General features: G+C 48.1%; 1 protein-coding gene across 3 annotated transcripts in view; it reads right to left on the reverse strand.

The window, feature by feature from the left end:
• Positions 1-4,486: 4,486 nt before the first annotated feature.
• Positions 4,487-15,606, reverse strand: part of LOC105718502 (chromatin remodeling regulator CECR2) — a 202,566-nt gene continuing 191,446 nt past the window's right edge. For all 3 annotated transcript variants that reach the window (XM_064362804.1, XM_064362803.1, XM_064362805.1), the window contains 3 exons: positions 12,879-14,301; positions 9,395-9,506; positions 4,487-8,412 (listed from right to left, as the gene is read on the reverse strand). In XM_064362804.1, coding sequence (XP_064218874.1) covers positions 8,407-8,412; positions 9,395-9,506; positions 12,879-14,301 — 1,541 coding nt within the window. In that variant the 3' untranslated portion in view covers positions 4,487-8,406. The remainder of the gene's footprint in view (positions 8,413-9,394; positions 9,507-12,878; positions 14,302-15,606) is intronic.

Here is a 15,606-nt window from a genome sequence, read left to right on the forward strand (position 1 = left end):
CCAAGGGATACCATGAGATCAGGGGACAGCTACAGGGCCAGTCTAGAGAAATCAACAGCAGTGTGGGGGAGGACAGTGAAGGCAGCCACACAGCAGGTGCCCGCTGCTGCTGGGTCACCCAGAAGGAAAGGTCCCATGATACCTCTTGCATAACAACTGCATGACACGGGCCATTCACCTTCCAGGAAGATTCTAGGGTAAAGATCAGTCCCAAAATAGCCCATCTGGGTTAATCTCTCAATTCTGTTGGTAGCACTCTCAGAGAACAGGGAGTGTAGCAATACTAAGCCCACGAAGCTGCCGATTTATAAAACTTGGATTGCCTTTCTTTCCAGCAACAGGAATTGGTTTAGAGACAAAAGACGTTGATCTTTAACAAGAAAAGCCCCTCTGGCTGTCTCCAAATGTCAAAATAGAAAGTTGAGCAGAACTTTTGAGACTAAGCCACGGTAACAACCTATAGCTTCCTGTCCACCTAAATCTTGCCCAAGTAGCTTTTACACTCTGAAGAAACAAGCTCACTGAGTAGGATTCTATCTGTAAGGTGTTACCCAGGGAGCTTAACAAGTGTTAAATAATACTTCCTGGCCGGGCGCGGTGGCTCAAGCCTGTAATCCCAGCACTTTGGGAGGCCGAGGCGGGCGGATCACAAGGTCAAGAGATCGAGACCATCCTGGCCAACATGGTGAAACCCCGTCTCTACTAAAAATATAAAAATTAGCTGGGTGTGGTGGCGCGTGCCTGTAGTCCCAGCTACTCGGGAGGCTGAGGCAGGAGAATTGCTTGAACCCAGGAGACGGAGGTTGCAGTGAGACGAGATTGCGCCACTGCACTCCAGCCTGGCGCCTGGCGACAGAGTGAAACTCTGTCTCAAAAAAAAAAATAAATAAAATAATAATAACAACACTTCCCGTTCCAAAGATAGAGCCACAGTAAGACTGCCTACTATGCCAAGTTGACCAGTGGAAGATACTCACTTTTGCTGGAGATATATATATATATGTGTGTGTGTGTCGTTGGGTTTGGTCCAAAGCAGATGAACCTGCAAGCACTCTACATGGCTAAGTTCCTTATAAAAAATAAAGGCCAGGCACAGTGGCTCACACCTGTCATTCTTAGCACTTCGGGAGGCTGAGGCAGGCGGATCCTTTGATCTCAGTTCTAGACCAGCCGGGGCAACATGGCGAGACCCTGTCTCTACAAAAAATTAGCTGGGTGTGGTGGCGTGCACTTGAAGTCCCAGCTGCTTGGGAGGCTGTGGTGGGAGCACTTGAGCCTGGGAGGTCAAGGCTGCAGTGAGCTGAGATCATCAGAGTGAAACCCTGTATGAAAAAAAAAATTAAAGCCTATCAATAGCTAAATCTGTTGAAAAAGAAATTCTGGCTATTGTTTGGTGATGAATTCATGTCACGGTAGGAGGGAATCTTAAAGTTAGAAACCAAAGTTTGTGTGCGTTTTAAGGGTGTGCTACTGATAGGCACAGGGAGTGGACTTGCTAATGCGGTCTGAGCCACTGCTCAGCTAGCTGGACTGGGCTCTAGGAGAAAGTCGGAAGGACAGTGAAGGAAGCCAGGCCAGAGTGCCGGGAGAATCCATGGAGATGCACAATTTGACTGGCATCATGTCTCTTCTGGTATTTACCAGTGACTTTTTTCGTTTTTGAGATGGAATCTTGCTCTGTTGCTCAGGCTGGAGTGCAGTGGTGCGATCTCTGCTCACTGCAACCTGTGCCTTCCGGGTTTAAGCGATTCTCCTGCCTCAGCTTCCCAAGTAACTGAGATGGCAAGCGTGTGCCATCATGCCTGGCTAATTTTTGTATTTTCAGTAGAGACGGGGTTTCACCATGCTGGCCAGGTTGGTCCCAAGCTCCTGACATCAAGTGAGCCACCGTGCCTGGCCTGATTTTTCACTTCAAAGTAGATTTTTGTTGTTTCAGAAATTATACTGAAATGCAACCGCTAAGCTAGAAAGTATGATTGATATAAAATGTTTGATCGGAGAAACACTTTTCATGGGAGAATAACTGAACAGTTTTAAAACAATGGCAGGATAAAAGTCTCAAAAACGTGTTAGCCAATAGTAACAGAGTATCAGTGGGGACAGTCAGACATGAAACAACCGGAGGTTAACAGGACAGCAGACAGAGCCCTGTGCACAAAGGGACAGCCCTCAGCGTGGTTTGGAAATGGGAACTATTTGCGGTTAAATTTTTGTGGAATGAGGATTACTTACACGGACAATTACAGATGCTTCTTGCCTTCCAATGGGGTCACCGCACGATAAACTCTTCATGAGTTGAAAACGCCGTCAGCTGAAAATGCACTGAATCCACCTAACCCACCAAACATCACAGCTTAGCCCGCCTTCAATGTGCTGAGCAAACTCAGGCGAGCCCACAGCTGAGCCTCCTTTACAACGCAGTGTTGAATATGGCATGGAGTTTATTGAACACCGTACAGAAAGACAATGGTTGTATGTGTACTCAAAGTACAGTTTCTACTGAATGTGTGGTTTCAAAAAACTCCTAAGTTGAATGATCATTAAACCGAGGCTATCTGCATTTAAAGACAGAACAGGACAGGAGTTTTGGTGTCTTAAGACTATTGCTGATTTCTAAGAATGTGGCTACTTTCAATCTCTTCTCCCAGTAACTGGAAATGAAACAAAATGACCTTGGCAGGTATAAAGTCACCTGCTTGATTAGACTGGAGCGCCCACTTCTGGCCACGTGGGCGCACAGCAGGCTCCAGGCTCCAGGCTGCAGCTGCTCTGCTGCCCCATCGGGTCCTCCTTTCCCATCCCAGGCAGCCTAAAGTCTGGAAAGAGAGGAGTCCTGCACCTGAGGCGTAGCAACCGTCTGGAAGCGGACGCCTTTACCAGTGAGATGCCGAGTGCCAGGCCGAGTTGGCCAGGACCAGCTGTGAGGAGTGTTTTATCTCTGACGTGGTTTAGAACTGCCAGTTGGCATATGACTGTCTTCAAGTTCTCTGGGACCACGTTCCTTTGTCAGGTAGCCCGGACCTGTGCCCCGCCTCCATGTCTTGATGCCTGAGAATGGACATGGGGGACGGCGTTTTAGCTGGTGGCCTTGGGGCCTAGTCATGCCTTTGTCCTGATGGGAGTCTGGGTTTGGCCTGCTGTGAAAATGACACGTGAACAGACACACCACACGCACACAGCAGCCTCACTATTTTAAGAATGTACTTTATACAAAATAACCAGTTCATATGGAAATAAATCTACAGACCGCCAAGGATCAAAAAGCTTTTTAAAAAGTTCTTTTAAAAAATTATCCAACACACAATATTGAACTAACTATTGAGGTAAGTGTCGCTCTCAGTGAAACAGGGCATCAGCAGACCACAACAAAATATACACAAAATAAATAGCATTCCCCTTTCCAGTACTGGCCAGAAGGTTCACCTTGCTTTTGCAGCAGGAGCAGAGGCTCCGGACACTGTGTACCAGGGCTGGAGGAGACTGACCTGGGCACCAGGAGCTGTGAACCAGGCAGGAGAGTGAGGTACCTGAGCCCCGGGGAGGGGAGGGGAGGAGAGGGGAGGGACCGCATGGTCTTCTGAACAGGGGTCGGCATTTCAATAACTTATGCAATATCCATACCCCTGTTCCCACCCCACCCAACCCTTTTCAAAAACACATGCAGGACAATCAGCTGCTCATCAGGAGTTTCTATGCGGGGGTTCAGACAGTCCTCCTGCGCAGGACAAGAGGGAGAAACTAGGTATAAAAAGGTCAACCCTTTCCTTGACGTGTACAGGTTAAAAAAACAAAATACGGGGGGGCGGGTGGAACCCAAGGCCAGAACAGTCCCTCCACATGACTGTCTAGCACAGAGCAGGGTCAACACCCAACCTGCAGGCAAAGCTTGTGTCCCTGACTAGAAAAACGGGAAGCAGCAACGTTCCCCCAAACACTGCCGTCCAGAGGGGAAGCGCGAGGCTCGGCTCCCTACAGCTACACGGCGGAGTCCCACCCGCCAGAGGAGCCCAGCTTTTCCTCACGCCGTAATCACAATCCTTGTGCCTACGCAGAGATGTGAGCCCACAGATAAAAGCCTCTGCATGCTCAGCAAGAGGTGTCGTTACTGAAGCTACTGCCTGGACACCACATCCTAGCAGCCCCGGCACTGAGCAGCACATGGCTCATTAACTCACAGAACCAATTTCTGCAGTCGGGGGTCCGTGAAGATTCTGCAGAGGGTGAACTCAGAAGGGCAGCAATGCTGGAGAACCTTCCGCCTTCATTTGTACGAACACTGAGGGTCTCTGGCAGCATGTCGGGGTTCTGACGCTATCAAACTGTCCTTACCTTGTGACTGCAGGATTAAGCCTTCCTGTGAAATTTCAAATTAGGTCTTTTTTTTGTTTGGTTTTGTTTAGTTTTTGAGACAGAGTTTCGCTCTTGTTACCCAGGCTGGAGTGCAATGGCGCGATCTCGGCTCACCGCAACCTCCGCCTCCTGGGTTCAGGCAATTCTCCTGCCTCAGCCTCCTGAGTAGCTGGGACTACAGGCACGCGCCACCATGCCCAGCTAATTTTTTGTATTTTTAGTAGAGACGGGGTTTCACCATGTTGGCCAGGATGGTCTTGATCTCTTGACCTCATGATCCACCCGCCTCGGCCTCCCAAAGTGCTTGGATTACAGGCGTGAGCCACCGCGCCCGGCCTTAGGGTCTTCATTAAGCCTGATGAAAGGAGCTTGATGAGGCTTTGCCTTCTGAGCATCTGTCCTGGGCTCACTGACAAGAGAGAAACTGTTGACAAGCAGCTCATATGTACGAGCAGGTCAACTAAACCAACCTGGTCAGGGCGGGCGATGGAGAGGCAGAGAGGTGGGAGGGAAAGTTACGTCAGCAAGAAGCCTGCAGGGTTTGCTCTTATTTATTCTCCACTTTCATCCACTCTAATAAATTTTAGCCAATAGCTCCTGCTACTTTTTTTTTTTGAGGTGGAGTCTCACTCTGTCACCCTGATCTCTGCTCATTGCAACCTCCGCCTCCCGGGTTCAAGAGCTTCTCCTGCCTCAGCCTCCTGAGTAGCTGGGTTTACAGGTGTGTGCCACCACACTTGGCTTTTTGTATTTTTAGTAGAGACTGGGTTAGCATCCTGTTAGCCAGGATGGTCTTGATCTCCTGGCCTTGTGATCTGCCGACCTCAGCCTCCCAAAAAGCTGGGATTACAGGTGTGGGCCACCATGCCTGGCCACTCCTACCACCTTTTAAATGAGGGGAAAAAGTAGCTGAATTAAAAATTATTTTTTAATTCTGAGAGGAAAACAAACCCAGAATCCTCCCAAGAAGCTCACCTTTTCTTTCTCTCGGGCCTTGGAGACACACGTTTCTAACTCATTAACAACTGTAATAAAAGTGAGCCATGAGTGTTAAAGAGGTGTGATGGCATTTCCAATTCTCCATGGATCTCAGCCAACCCGCCCTCCTGGGGACCACTGAGAGCCGGCCCACTGACAAGGTGACAGTGACCCATGGCGTGAAATGTTCTTCTAGCTTGAGAGCAAACCTTTTCAGGACTCCTTACACACTACTTTCTAATTATTAACACATAACCATCATTTTCCTAATGGAGAAGATGGCAAATGCATTTGCATCTGCTTTTAAGACACTGCATCTGCTTAAGACACTTGGAAAGAGAAGTGCTAGAGGAGGAAGAAAAGGCGAGAAAAAGATCCTGCCTGCGGATGGGTTGATTAGGGGTTCACAGCAGCTCACGACCAGGTGAATTTCTGCAACGTGGCAACTCCAGACAGGTCACAGCAGATGTGCACTTCAAAGACCAGTAACAGCTCAGGACGCGCCCTGGACAATGGGTGAAGCTCTAGCACAATGCACGGACACACTCCCACACAGGATGCAGGAAGGCTGCTGCTGCTACTGCTCTTGTTCACAGTGTTATAATTTAATACAGTAGTTCTATTTCCTATTGCTCTTCCTGAATATTTTCCACCTAAAACCAAGATGGGAGATTAAGGATAAAGGGATTGACTGACTCCTCCTGTATTGTCCACAGTGCTGCTCTAGTAACAGGTGATTGGGGCGGGCACTGGGAGAGGGAGGAGACAGGGTGACCTGGGACAGTGCGCATACAACCGCTCAAGGACCAGGAGGGCGGAAGGAAAGAGGGCACCAGCCCAACTGCTGCTCATAGCCGCTCCCACCCAGGCCCCTGGGGTACTCAGGGGAAGATGCCCACGGTGACAATGCTCCTGTAAGGGAGAAGTGAGGCCTCTGATCTGAACCAGCATTACCAGGAAAAGAGAAAGGCTGTCAGCAGCCAAACTCTCTGGGTCTAGCCCAGGTCTAACTAGCAACAAACTAAATGCTTCTTTTTCCTCCTCCCTGCTTCTACACAAACCCAGACACTGAAGCTGTAATGTTCCACATTAGCGGATATGAGCTAAAGCGCAGACCCATTCACAAACCTTCGGTCCTCTTCACTTTCAACGGGTTATGCCACTGATAGGTTTCTGACAAGAACTAGGAGCCAGCGAGAACACAGGCTCAAAACTCAATCCAGCTGCAAATACATCAAATTTAAAAAACCTCTGTGAGAGAAAATCCGTATTTTTGTGCATTATACCTAAGAGGCATCTGTGTTCCCTATTCAATTCTCAAATCTGCCTGAGCCCTGTGCAGCACCACCAGGTTAAGCGTTTGCGTGCGGGTACAAACTTCTATCATCCGGGAACTGGTGGGTTTCATCTCTATATCATTGATGTTTCCGATCAGTTTTCTTTCCATGGACAGCGTATGTTTAGCAAACTGTAAACACGACAGTTCCATGTTTCACTAGGAATCTTGGAATTGGAGGGAAGACTCTACTGGCCCCTCCGACAGCTGAATTTATAAGAAACTAGGGCAGATTAACATTTCATAGAGGCTCTTCTACCGCCCGAAAAGCATGCTTAAAAATAGGCTATTTTTTTTTACAAAGACCTGTAATTTCAGTATTTTCCTTAGTTTTTCTTTCACGGGATATTCAAAAATTTAAAACAGGGTCCTAACTTTGGTGACCTCTCAGCTAAAATCAAATACAGAATGCTAACGAGGGAGAATCCAGTGTAATTCAATCCTAAAACTGTAATAAAGTAATTTAATACTGTACGATGCTTTCCTACCACAGATACAACAAATAATTCCAAGAACTTTTTCTTGATAGCTATTGTAAATCACCATGACTGATTTTACTGATTCACTTAAAATGAATAAAAACTATATATACTGAAATATTCCTAAATTCAAACTGTAAATCTATAGAATACATTTTTCCTATTCAAACCTGTGCAATTCTTTATTGATACTAAAATATACAAACCTGAGTAGTCACTTCCACAAAATGTGATTTGTGCCAGAAAGCTGTGTGTGGTGCCTTCTCGATCACAGGCCCGACAGGGAGGTCTGTGATGGGCATGGCTCATCTTCTAATACATGAAACACTCCAGCCATCCCAATTCCTGATGCTGGTTTACGACTATTCGGTAGGGCTGGTGGCAAAACCAGGAAGGGACAACACTTTCTCACATCCAGGATTTGGGCCACCAGAGAGTGAGCAGCCCGTCTCCTGGGCTGAAGCTTCTAGTAGTCCCGAGAGCACTCTGCCTCCAATAGAGACAGACACCAGATGGTGAGGGGGCAGGTGTTCCCTCTCAGGCTGACTGGAAGGACGGCCTTTAGCTATTCTGAAGCCTGGCTGGCCAGCAAGGAAACATAGTGACGTATTACAAGATCAAACCTTTCCTACCCTCATCTCCAGCTCCCAAAAGTATTCAGTGTTACATGATTGTAAACAGATAAAGATCACTCCAGTGCTGTGTACCCACCAGTCAGGACTCCCATTTCTTCCACATCCCCACCCACCCTTCCCACTTTATGTACAATACATTCACCACCAACAAAAATTATTTTAAAAGGCAACATGAAAATTCTGTAAACTGGACCCAGCTCCAAAACCATTAATACTACGAGTAGTCCCTTCCCCAAATATATACCTGAGTTTAGCTGCTCATCAAAGTTTAAAAGCACCACTCCTTTCTTGAGTATACCCCGCCCCCAAGTTTAAAGTGATTTTCCCTGAAAAGTGTCTCAGGATTTGGAAAAGTCATCATTAACTCCACGTCCATTCATTCTGCCTAACTGTCTACAGCAGCCGTGCAAGAGATCCTGGCCAAGGACCTTTGTGAGCTGTGTGTCAGTCATCTAAGGAGTATCCTTTTAGGGCCCATGACTGGCTCCAGCTCAAGGATGGCACAGGTGGGTCGCGTGAAGGGGTGGAGCAGGTGATGGGAGCAGAGCTGGCGGGGCCCTCCCCAGTTCTCCGCATTCCAGTCTTCGAGTGCAGCTTTCCATTGCTTGGGGCTCATTTCCTCCTCGGACTAGCTCTGAAATAAACAAAGATATATATATGTATTTTTTTGAGACAGTCTCACTCTGTCACCAGGCACCAGGCTGGAGTGCAGTGGCACGATCTCAGCTCACTGCAACTTCCACCTCCCGGGTTCAAGCAATTCTCCTGCCTCAGCCTCCCGAGTAGCTGGGACTACAGGCACGCGCGCCACCACGCCCAGATAATTTTTGTATTTTTAGTAGAGACGGGGTTTCACCATATTGGCCAGGATGGTCTCAATCTCTTGACCTCGTGATCCACCTGCCTCAGCCTCCCAAAGTGCTGGGATTACAGGCGTGAGCCAGTGCGCCCGGCCACAAAGACATTTTAAACAAAAATAAAAATTGTTTTAATTGTTAAAAAACAAAACAAAACAAAAAAACGCAAGTAAGCCAGAAAGTATCCATGCTCCTCACCTGTGAAAATGGCCTGATTCTGTTTCATGAGCTACAGTTTCCTTCCAGAGGGTAGGTTCTAGAGTCCTCGACCTCCCAATTCAGATCCCGGCCCCACTGCTTAACAGCAGGAGGACTTGCACATTGGGAAATGCTCATGACGCAGCCAATGACAACTGCTTTGTGGGGGGTCAAGGGGAAGATTACAGGAGACGCCACAGGCACAGGGCCTGGGAGAGCAGCAGCACTGAGGCAGCGGCACTCTAAAACCCGCCGACTAGGCTCTCTCCCATGAGAAAGGTGGGAAGCGGAAAACAGACAGGGGATCATGACAGAAGAAATGCTGGCAGATGGTGTGGAAAAAATAAGGGGTAAATACTCCCCAAACAGATATACATTCCATATAACAATGGGAAAAAGAGACAGGGGAGAAGTGTCTCCTATGTCAAGGAAGCACTTCACAGGAAAAGTTCCTATTTCGCAGGACACCTTAAAACACCTTTCCACAACAGCAAGGCTGTCACACGCTTCCTTCCAGCCACCTGGAGGAACGAGAGCAGCTCTAAGTTGAGTGATTCTTACCTGATCCGGGGGAAGCGCTGGAGGCTTGTGAGGCGGCAGCTCCTCCCGCGGTGCTGCTGCTGCGGGGGTCTTTGGGAATGAGGCTTGTGACTGGACCGGGTGCGTCTGCATTCTACAGTCAAGAGAAAAGAAGCCACAAAGAATTACTGAAGACATGTTAGTGACAAAAGAAACAGGACACTGCAGTCCAAGGGCACTGCCTTCATCACCCAGGTGATCAGTCCTGGAATCGTCGACACTGGGACAACTTGACACTCTGTACCTCCTGGTGCAAAACGTGGCATGCACACCACCTACGTATATTCCTGACGAAAGTGTTTAATCTTTTTTTTTCTTTTAGAGACAGGGTCTTGCTCTGTGACCCTGTTAAGAGTGTAGTGGCAGGATTATGGTTTACTGCAGGCTCAATCTTCCATGCTCCAGTGATCCTCCTGCCTCACCCTCCTGAGTAGCTGGAACTACAGGTGTATGCTACCAGCCCTGGCTAAGTTCTTTATTTTCAGTAGAGCCAGAATCTCGTCACGTTGCCCAGGCTGGTCTCTTAAACTCCTGAGCTTAAGTAATCTTCCTGCCTCAGCCTCCCAAAGTGCTGGGATTGTAGGTATGAGCCACCACACCTGGCACAAGTGTTTCATCTAAACACAAGGAGACTGTGATAAATCTAGAATCTGGAACATTCTCCATGATAACCGGCCCGGATTGTTTGGAAAACAAAACAGATAGGATGAGTATGAATTAAGAGACGATACAGACATAGCAGCCAAATGCAAACATATGAGCCTTTACTGGATCTTTTATCAGGAAAAAAAAAAAAAATCAAAATAAAACACAAAGAAATGGCTCTAAAAGACACTCCAGGGCCGGGCGCAGTGGCACGTGCCTGCAATCCAGCACTCTGGGACAGAGGCCAAAGTGGGCAGATCACCTGAGGTCGGGAGTTTGAGACCAGCCTGACCAAGATGCTGAAATCCCGTTTCTACTAAAAACACAAAATTAGCCACGTGTGGTGGCGCATGCCTGTAATCCCAGCTACTCAGGAGGTTGAGGCAGGAGAATCGCCTGAACCTGGGAGGCAGAAGTTGCAGTGAGCCGGGACTGCGCCATTGCACTCCAGCCTAGGCGACAAGAGCAAAACTCCATCTCAAAAAAAAAAAAAGGCTGGGCACGGTGGCTCACGCCTGTTAATCCCAGCACTCTCGGAGGCCGAGGTGGGTGGATCACGAGGTCAAGAGATTGAGGCCACCCTGGCCAACATGGTGAAACCTTGTCTCTAATAAAAATAAAAAAATTAGCTGGGCATGGTGGTGTGCACCTATATTCCTAGCTACTCAGGAGGTTGAGGCAGAAGAATCGCTCAAACCCAGGAGGCGGAGGTTGCGGTGAGCCCATATTGTGCCACTGCACTCCAGCCTGGTGACAAAGCGAGACTCCATCTCAGAAAAAAAGAAAAGAGAAAAAAAAAATACTTTTAGATATCGTTATTTGCCTTGAGTGTGGTAATCGTTTTGAAATGGTTCTCCAAGGAATGTCCATTCTTAGAAGATGCATGCTCAAGTATTGAGGGGTTGAGGTTTACAATTGACTGTCCAACAGCTTAGGAAAAACAGCAAAGAAAAGAAAACAGGTATTTAGAGACATATAAAGCACATATAACAAAAAAACGATAGAGAGAGTACAGTGCTAAGGCGACAGGATGGCACTGAGGGGCAACACTGGTTTTTATGCCGAATGGTATTGGTTTCAAATTTATATGAAAGTTACATATAATAAGTTACGAATAATAATTATTATTATTTGTAACTTTCATATAAATAACTCCCTCTAACCACCTTTGGTATACATAGATTTGAAAACTTCCTGGATGGCAGATCACCTAACTGGATCTCGAAAATATCACTACACAATCATGTGTGAAAGAAGTCTCATGGTGACTTATTTGCATTCTGGGTAAAACTGGTTTTCTCATTCAGAGATACGGTAAGAAATGAGAGATATGTAGTAAAACTTTTTTTTTTTTTTTGAGACGGAGTCTCGCTCTGTTGCCCAGGCTGGAGTGCAGTGGCGCAATCTCGGCTCACTGCAACCTCCCCCTCCTGGGTTCAGGCAATTCTCCTGCCTCAGCCTCCCAAGTAGCTGGGACTACAGGCGAGCGCCACCACATCCAGCTAATTTTTGTATTTTTAGTAGAGATGGTGTTTCACCATGTTGGCCAGGATGGTCTTGATCTCTTGATCTTCAGATCCTCCCGCCTTGGCCTCCCAAAGTGCTGGGATTACGGGCCTGAGCCACCGCGCCCGGCCATAAGACTTTAATACGACATATGATCTCTTCTACTCCTGGGTAGACCTATTTTTTTTTTTTTTTTAACCTTGGTCAGAGCATCTGCACACAGCAGCAATGTTGACACAGACTTGCTTACAGCTCTCAAACTGTGGTTACTAAGTTTACAGTATCATACAAAGATTAGCTGGGCATGGTGGTAGGCACCTGTAATCCCAGCTACTTGGGAGGATGAGGCAGGAGAGTCGCTTGAACCTGGGAGGCAGAGATTGCAGTGAGCAGAGATCGCACCACTGCATTCCAGCCTGGGCCAAAGAGCAGAGATTTAATCTCAATAAAACAAAATAAAATAAAAAAGCTGGTCAGGTGTGGTGGCTCATGCCTGTAATCCCAGCATTTTGGGAGGCTGAAGGGGGTGGGTTACCTGAGGTCAGGAGTTTGAGGCCAGTCTGGCCAATATGGTGAAACCCCGTCTCTACTTAAAATACAAGAATTAGCCGGGAGCGGTGGTGGGCACCTGTAATCCCAACTACTTGGGAGGCTGAGGTAGGACAATAGTTTGAACTTGGGAGGCAGAGGCTGCAGTGAGCCGAGATCGCACCACTGCACTCCAGGAGACGCGTCTCAAAAAAAAAAAAAAAAGTTCACAATATCAAAATCTAACTCAGTCATTTAAATGCCAATTCATTTTCATGAGGGGAAAAAATTTCAAAGATAAAGCTGGGCTGTACGTCTAATATCTTTCTACCAAGCGTGCAACACCAATAATTCACATGCTTTTCTTGTTCCCAGATCATTAACTATTATCTTCATCTCTAAGGCCATTTTTCTGTTTAAAATGAACATCCAGGCTGGCTGTGGTGACTCATGCCTGTCATCTCCGCACTTTGGGAGGCTGAGGCAGGAGAATAACTTGTACTCAGGAGATCGAGACTAGCCTGGGTAACATGGTTGAAACCCTACCTCTATCAAAAAAAAAAAAAAAAAAAATTAGCCGGGAATGGTGGCATGCTCCTGTAGTCCCAGTTACTTAGAAGGCTGATGTAGGAGGATCCCTGAGCCTGGGAGGTCGATGCTGCAGTGAGCCACGATTGCACCACAGTACTCCGGCCTGGGTGACACAGCGAGACTCTGTCTCAAAAATAAACAAAAACAACCAACATCTGTTCTTTCTTTGCAGGGAAAAGCCCAAATGCAATCTTACCCTGATGGTCTGTATATTTCCTGGAAAGGTCCCCTTATTCCACTTCTAGTGCCAATTTGTTCCATCATCACAGCTTGAAAGTGACCCAGGCCCTCTTCCTGGCAGCGATAGATGGGGCCCTCCTGAGAGAGCCCGTTGGGCTGGGTGGCCCCTGGGTGGTGAGGTGGGTGAGCAGCCACGGGGGAAGAGTAAGCCCTGGGCTGAAAGTGACTGGCCGGCCGCTGAGGTGTATAGGGAGGCCCCGTCTGCAGCATCACGCCGTGGTTGGGAAATGGAGATGAAGCAAAGCCCATTCCCGCACTCAGAGACGGAGGAGGAGGTCCGTAGAGATACTCGCCGGCTGGTAACGAGCTCTGCCGCTTGGTGGCTGCATTGTGGTTGTCCAGGTCTAAAAATTCTTTGGGACTCTCTGGCCTCTCCATAGATTCATCTAGCTTCTCTTCCTCTGGACCAGGATTCTGCCCGTCATTCGGGACTTTAGCAGCCACAGGATCCATGCGGGCTGGAGAAGTTAAGGCAGCATTCAGTGTCTCACAGCCTTGCAGACTGGCCATGGCATTCTTGTCTGAGAAGAGGGACCTCGGTGGGGGAGGCTGACTGGCGGGGGGTCCACTCGGGCTTCCCTGGGGATGGAGAGGTCTCTGCCAGTCAGAAAAGCCCTGTGGACACGGATAGTAAGGAGTTCGCTGATAGTGGTGGTAGGAAGGCTGCGGTGGTGGGTGGTAGGAATACCTCATTCCTTGTGGGGGGCGATACCGGGGAAAGCCTCCAGCATGTGGGTGGCTGGACTGAAAGCCCCTCGGGGGGAAATGCTGGGGATGGGATGCTGAGGACTTCCCTCCCATCACGGGGCCCACACCCTGCAGGCCTGGACTGATGTGGTAATGAGCAGCTGAATTCGGGTACTCCAGCCCAGGCATGTACAGCGAGGAGAACTGGCTCACAGTGCCTCCCATCAAGCTGGGGTCTGTGCTGGGCGGTGTCGCTGCATTCTGTCCTGGGCATGGCACGGTTTCCTGCAACGTTCTGCCTCTGGGGCACAGTGGCTTTTCGGAACCACTGCTACCAAGGCCCTTCCCCTCTGATCCACAGGGAGATGCTTCCCCAATGACTCCGTTTTCAGGTAGAGTGCCCCTGTCTGCCACTGTAGAGAGGTCTCCCACGCACCCTTGGGCGGCTGGGCTGGGGTAGTTGCTATCCGAGGGCCAGGGATTCTTGCCCTTGGTTGCTTTACAGTTGTCTGCAGATTCGGAGGAGGTGGTTTTGAGCTCCGGGCCCAATGTTTCCCCCCTTTCTTGGGGTGAGCACTGCCTGGTGCAGTCAGTCTGCAGGGGAGGCGTGGGGTGAGGTAGTTGTTTGAGGTATACCCCCTCTGAAGTAGCAACACTTGCTGGCTTCTCTTCAAGGCCAGGCAATGGCTCTGCTGCAAAAAAAAAAAAAAAAGAGAAAAAATAATTCAGTAGCTGAAATGGCAATATAAATGTAAAGAACATGACAGAGTCAGATGGAGGTGGATGTGCGGTGATTCAAGCCTCAGCTGGATGCTGCTGGAGTCCTTGAAAGGAGTCAAGATACACGTCCTTTCACCCCTTCTATGGACACAAAGGTAAAACATAGCACCTCTACAGCCACTCTTAAGAGTGTGCCGGAGAATGGAAACGTCCATGCCTCCCTAACCTTGGGTTGCCTAGTTAGTAAGAGGCTGAGAGAGGGCTTGTGGCTCATGGACTCCAGGCAGGTGCATGTGAAACACACCGGGGGGATGGCCGTCATCAGAATTGCTGGCCATGCTGGGAAGCTTTAAAATTTCATACAGCGAGAAAGAGCAGGGCATGCTTGGCACTCAGGAAGGCTCCATGGGAAGATAAGCTCCACAGGAGGAGGGACCTCTCTCTCTCACTGTCCCCTGACTCCAGGCACACACAGACTCAATCACTGGTGAATCAGTACATTCATTTTGTCTCCATGTCTTGAAGATGCCTACTAAATAAAACTCAAAAGTCATCTTTAACATACTATGGATAAGCCCAATCAAATTAGTTTATTAGACTCCTACGCCTGGTTACATCCTCAGAATTCTTTACCTTACTATTCAACCCACAAATATGGTCTTAACTAAGACCATGTACAATAATGTGTAAGTATGTGTATGTATCTATATAAAATAGTCTATTTTTTTTTTGAAGCAGTGTCTCGCTCTGATGTCCAGGCTGGGGGTGCAGTGGGACGATCTCGGCTCACTGCAACCACCGCCTCCTGGGTTCAAGAGATTCTCCTGCCTCAGCCTCACAAGTAGCTGGGATTACAGGCATGCACCACCAAACCCAGCTAATTTTTGTATTTTTAGTAGAGATGAGGTTTCACCATGTTAGCCAGGCTGGTCTCAACTCAGATCAGCCTCAGGTGATCTGCCCGCCTTGGCGTCCCAGAGTGCTGAGATTACAGGTATGAGCCACTGCCTGGCCAAAATAATCTATTTAAAATCTTTCTAAGAGGACAGCAGTTGTCCACGTGTGATCAAATGACAATCCTGGTAACAGATTTGAAGGACAAGGTTAAAGATTCTTAACAAGTTTTAAAGAGCTATTATGATAGCTCAGGCTACCTGAAGCTGGCCTTAATAGTCATGGTACAAATTACACAATGAAAATGAAAAACCACACTTTTCATTATTCAGTCAACATTAAACTTAGCGACTAGACTTAGCCAAGACTTAACTAAATAGGAT

The sequence above is a fragment of the Aotus nancymaae genome, unplaced genomic scaffold, assembly GCF_030222135.1.
Source record: "Aotus nancymaae isolate 86718 unplaced genomic scaffold, 86718_ANA_hifiasm-v0.15.2.pri h1tg000049l, whole genome shotgun sequence".
NCBI lineage: Eukaryota > Metazoa > Chordata > Mammalia > Primates > Aotidae > Aotus > Aotus nancymaae.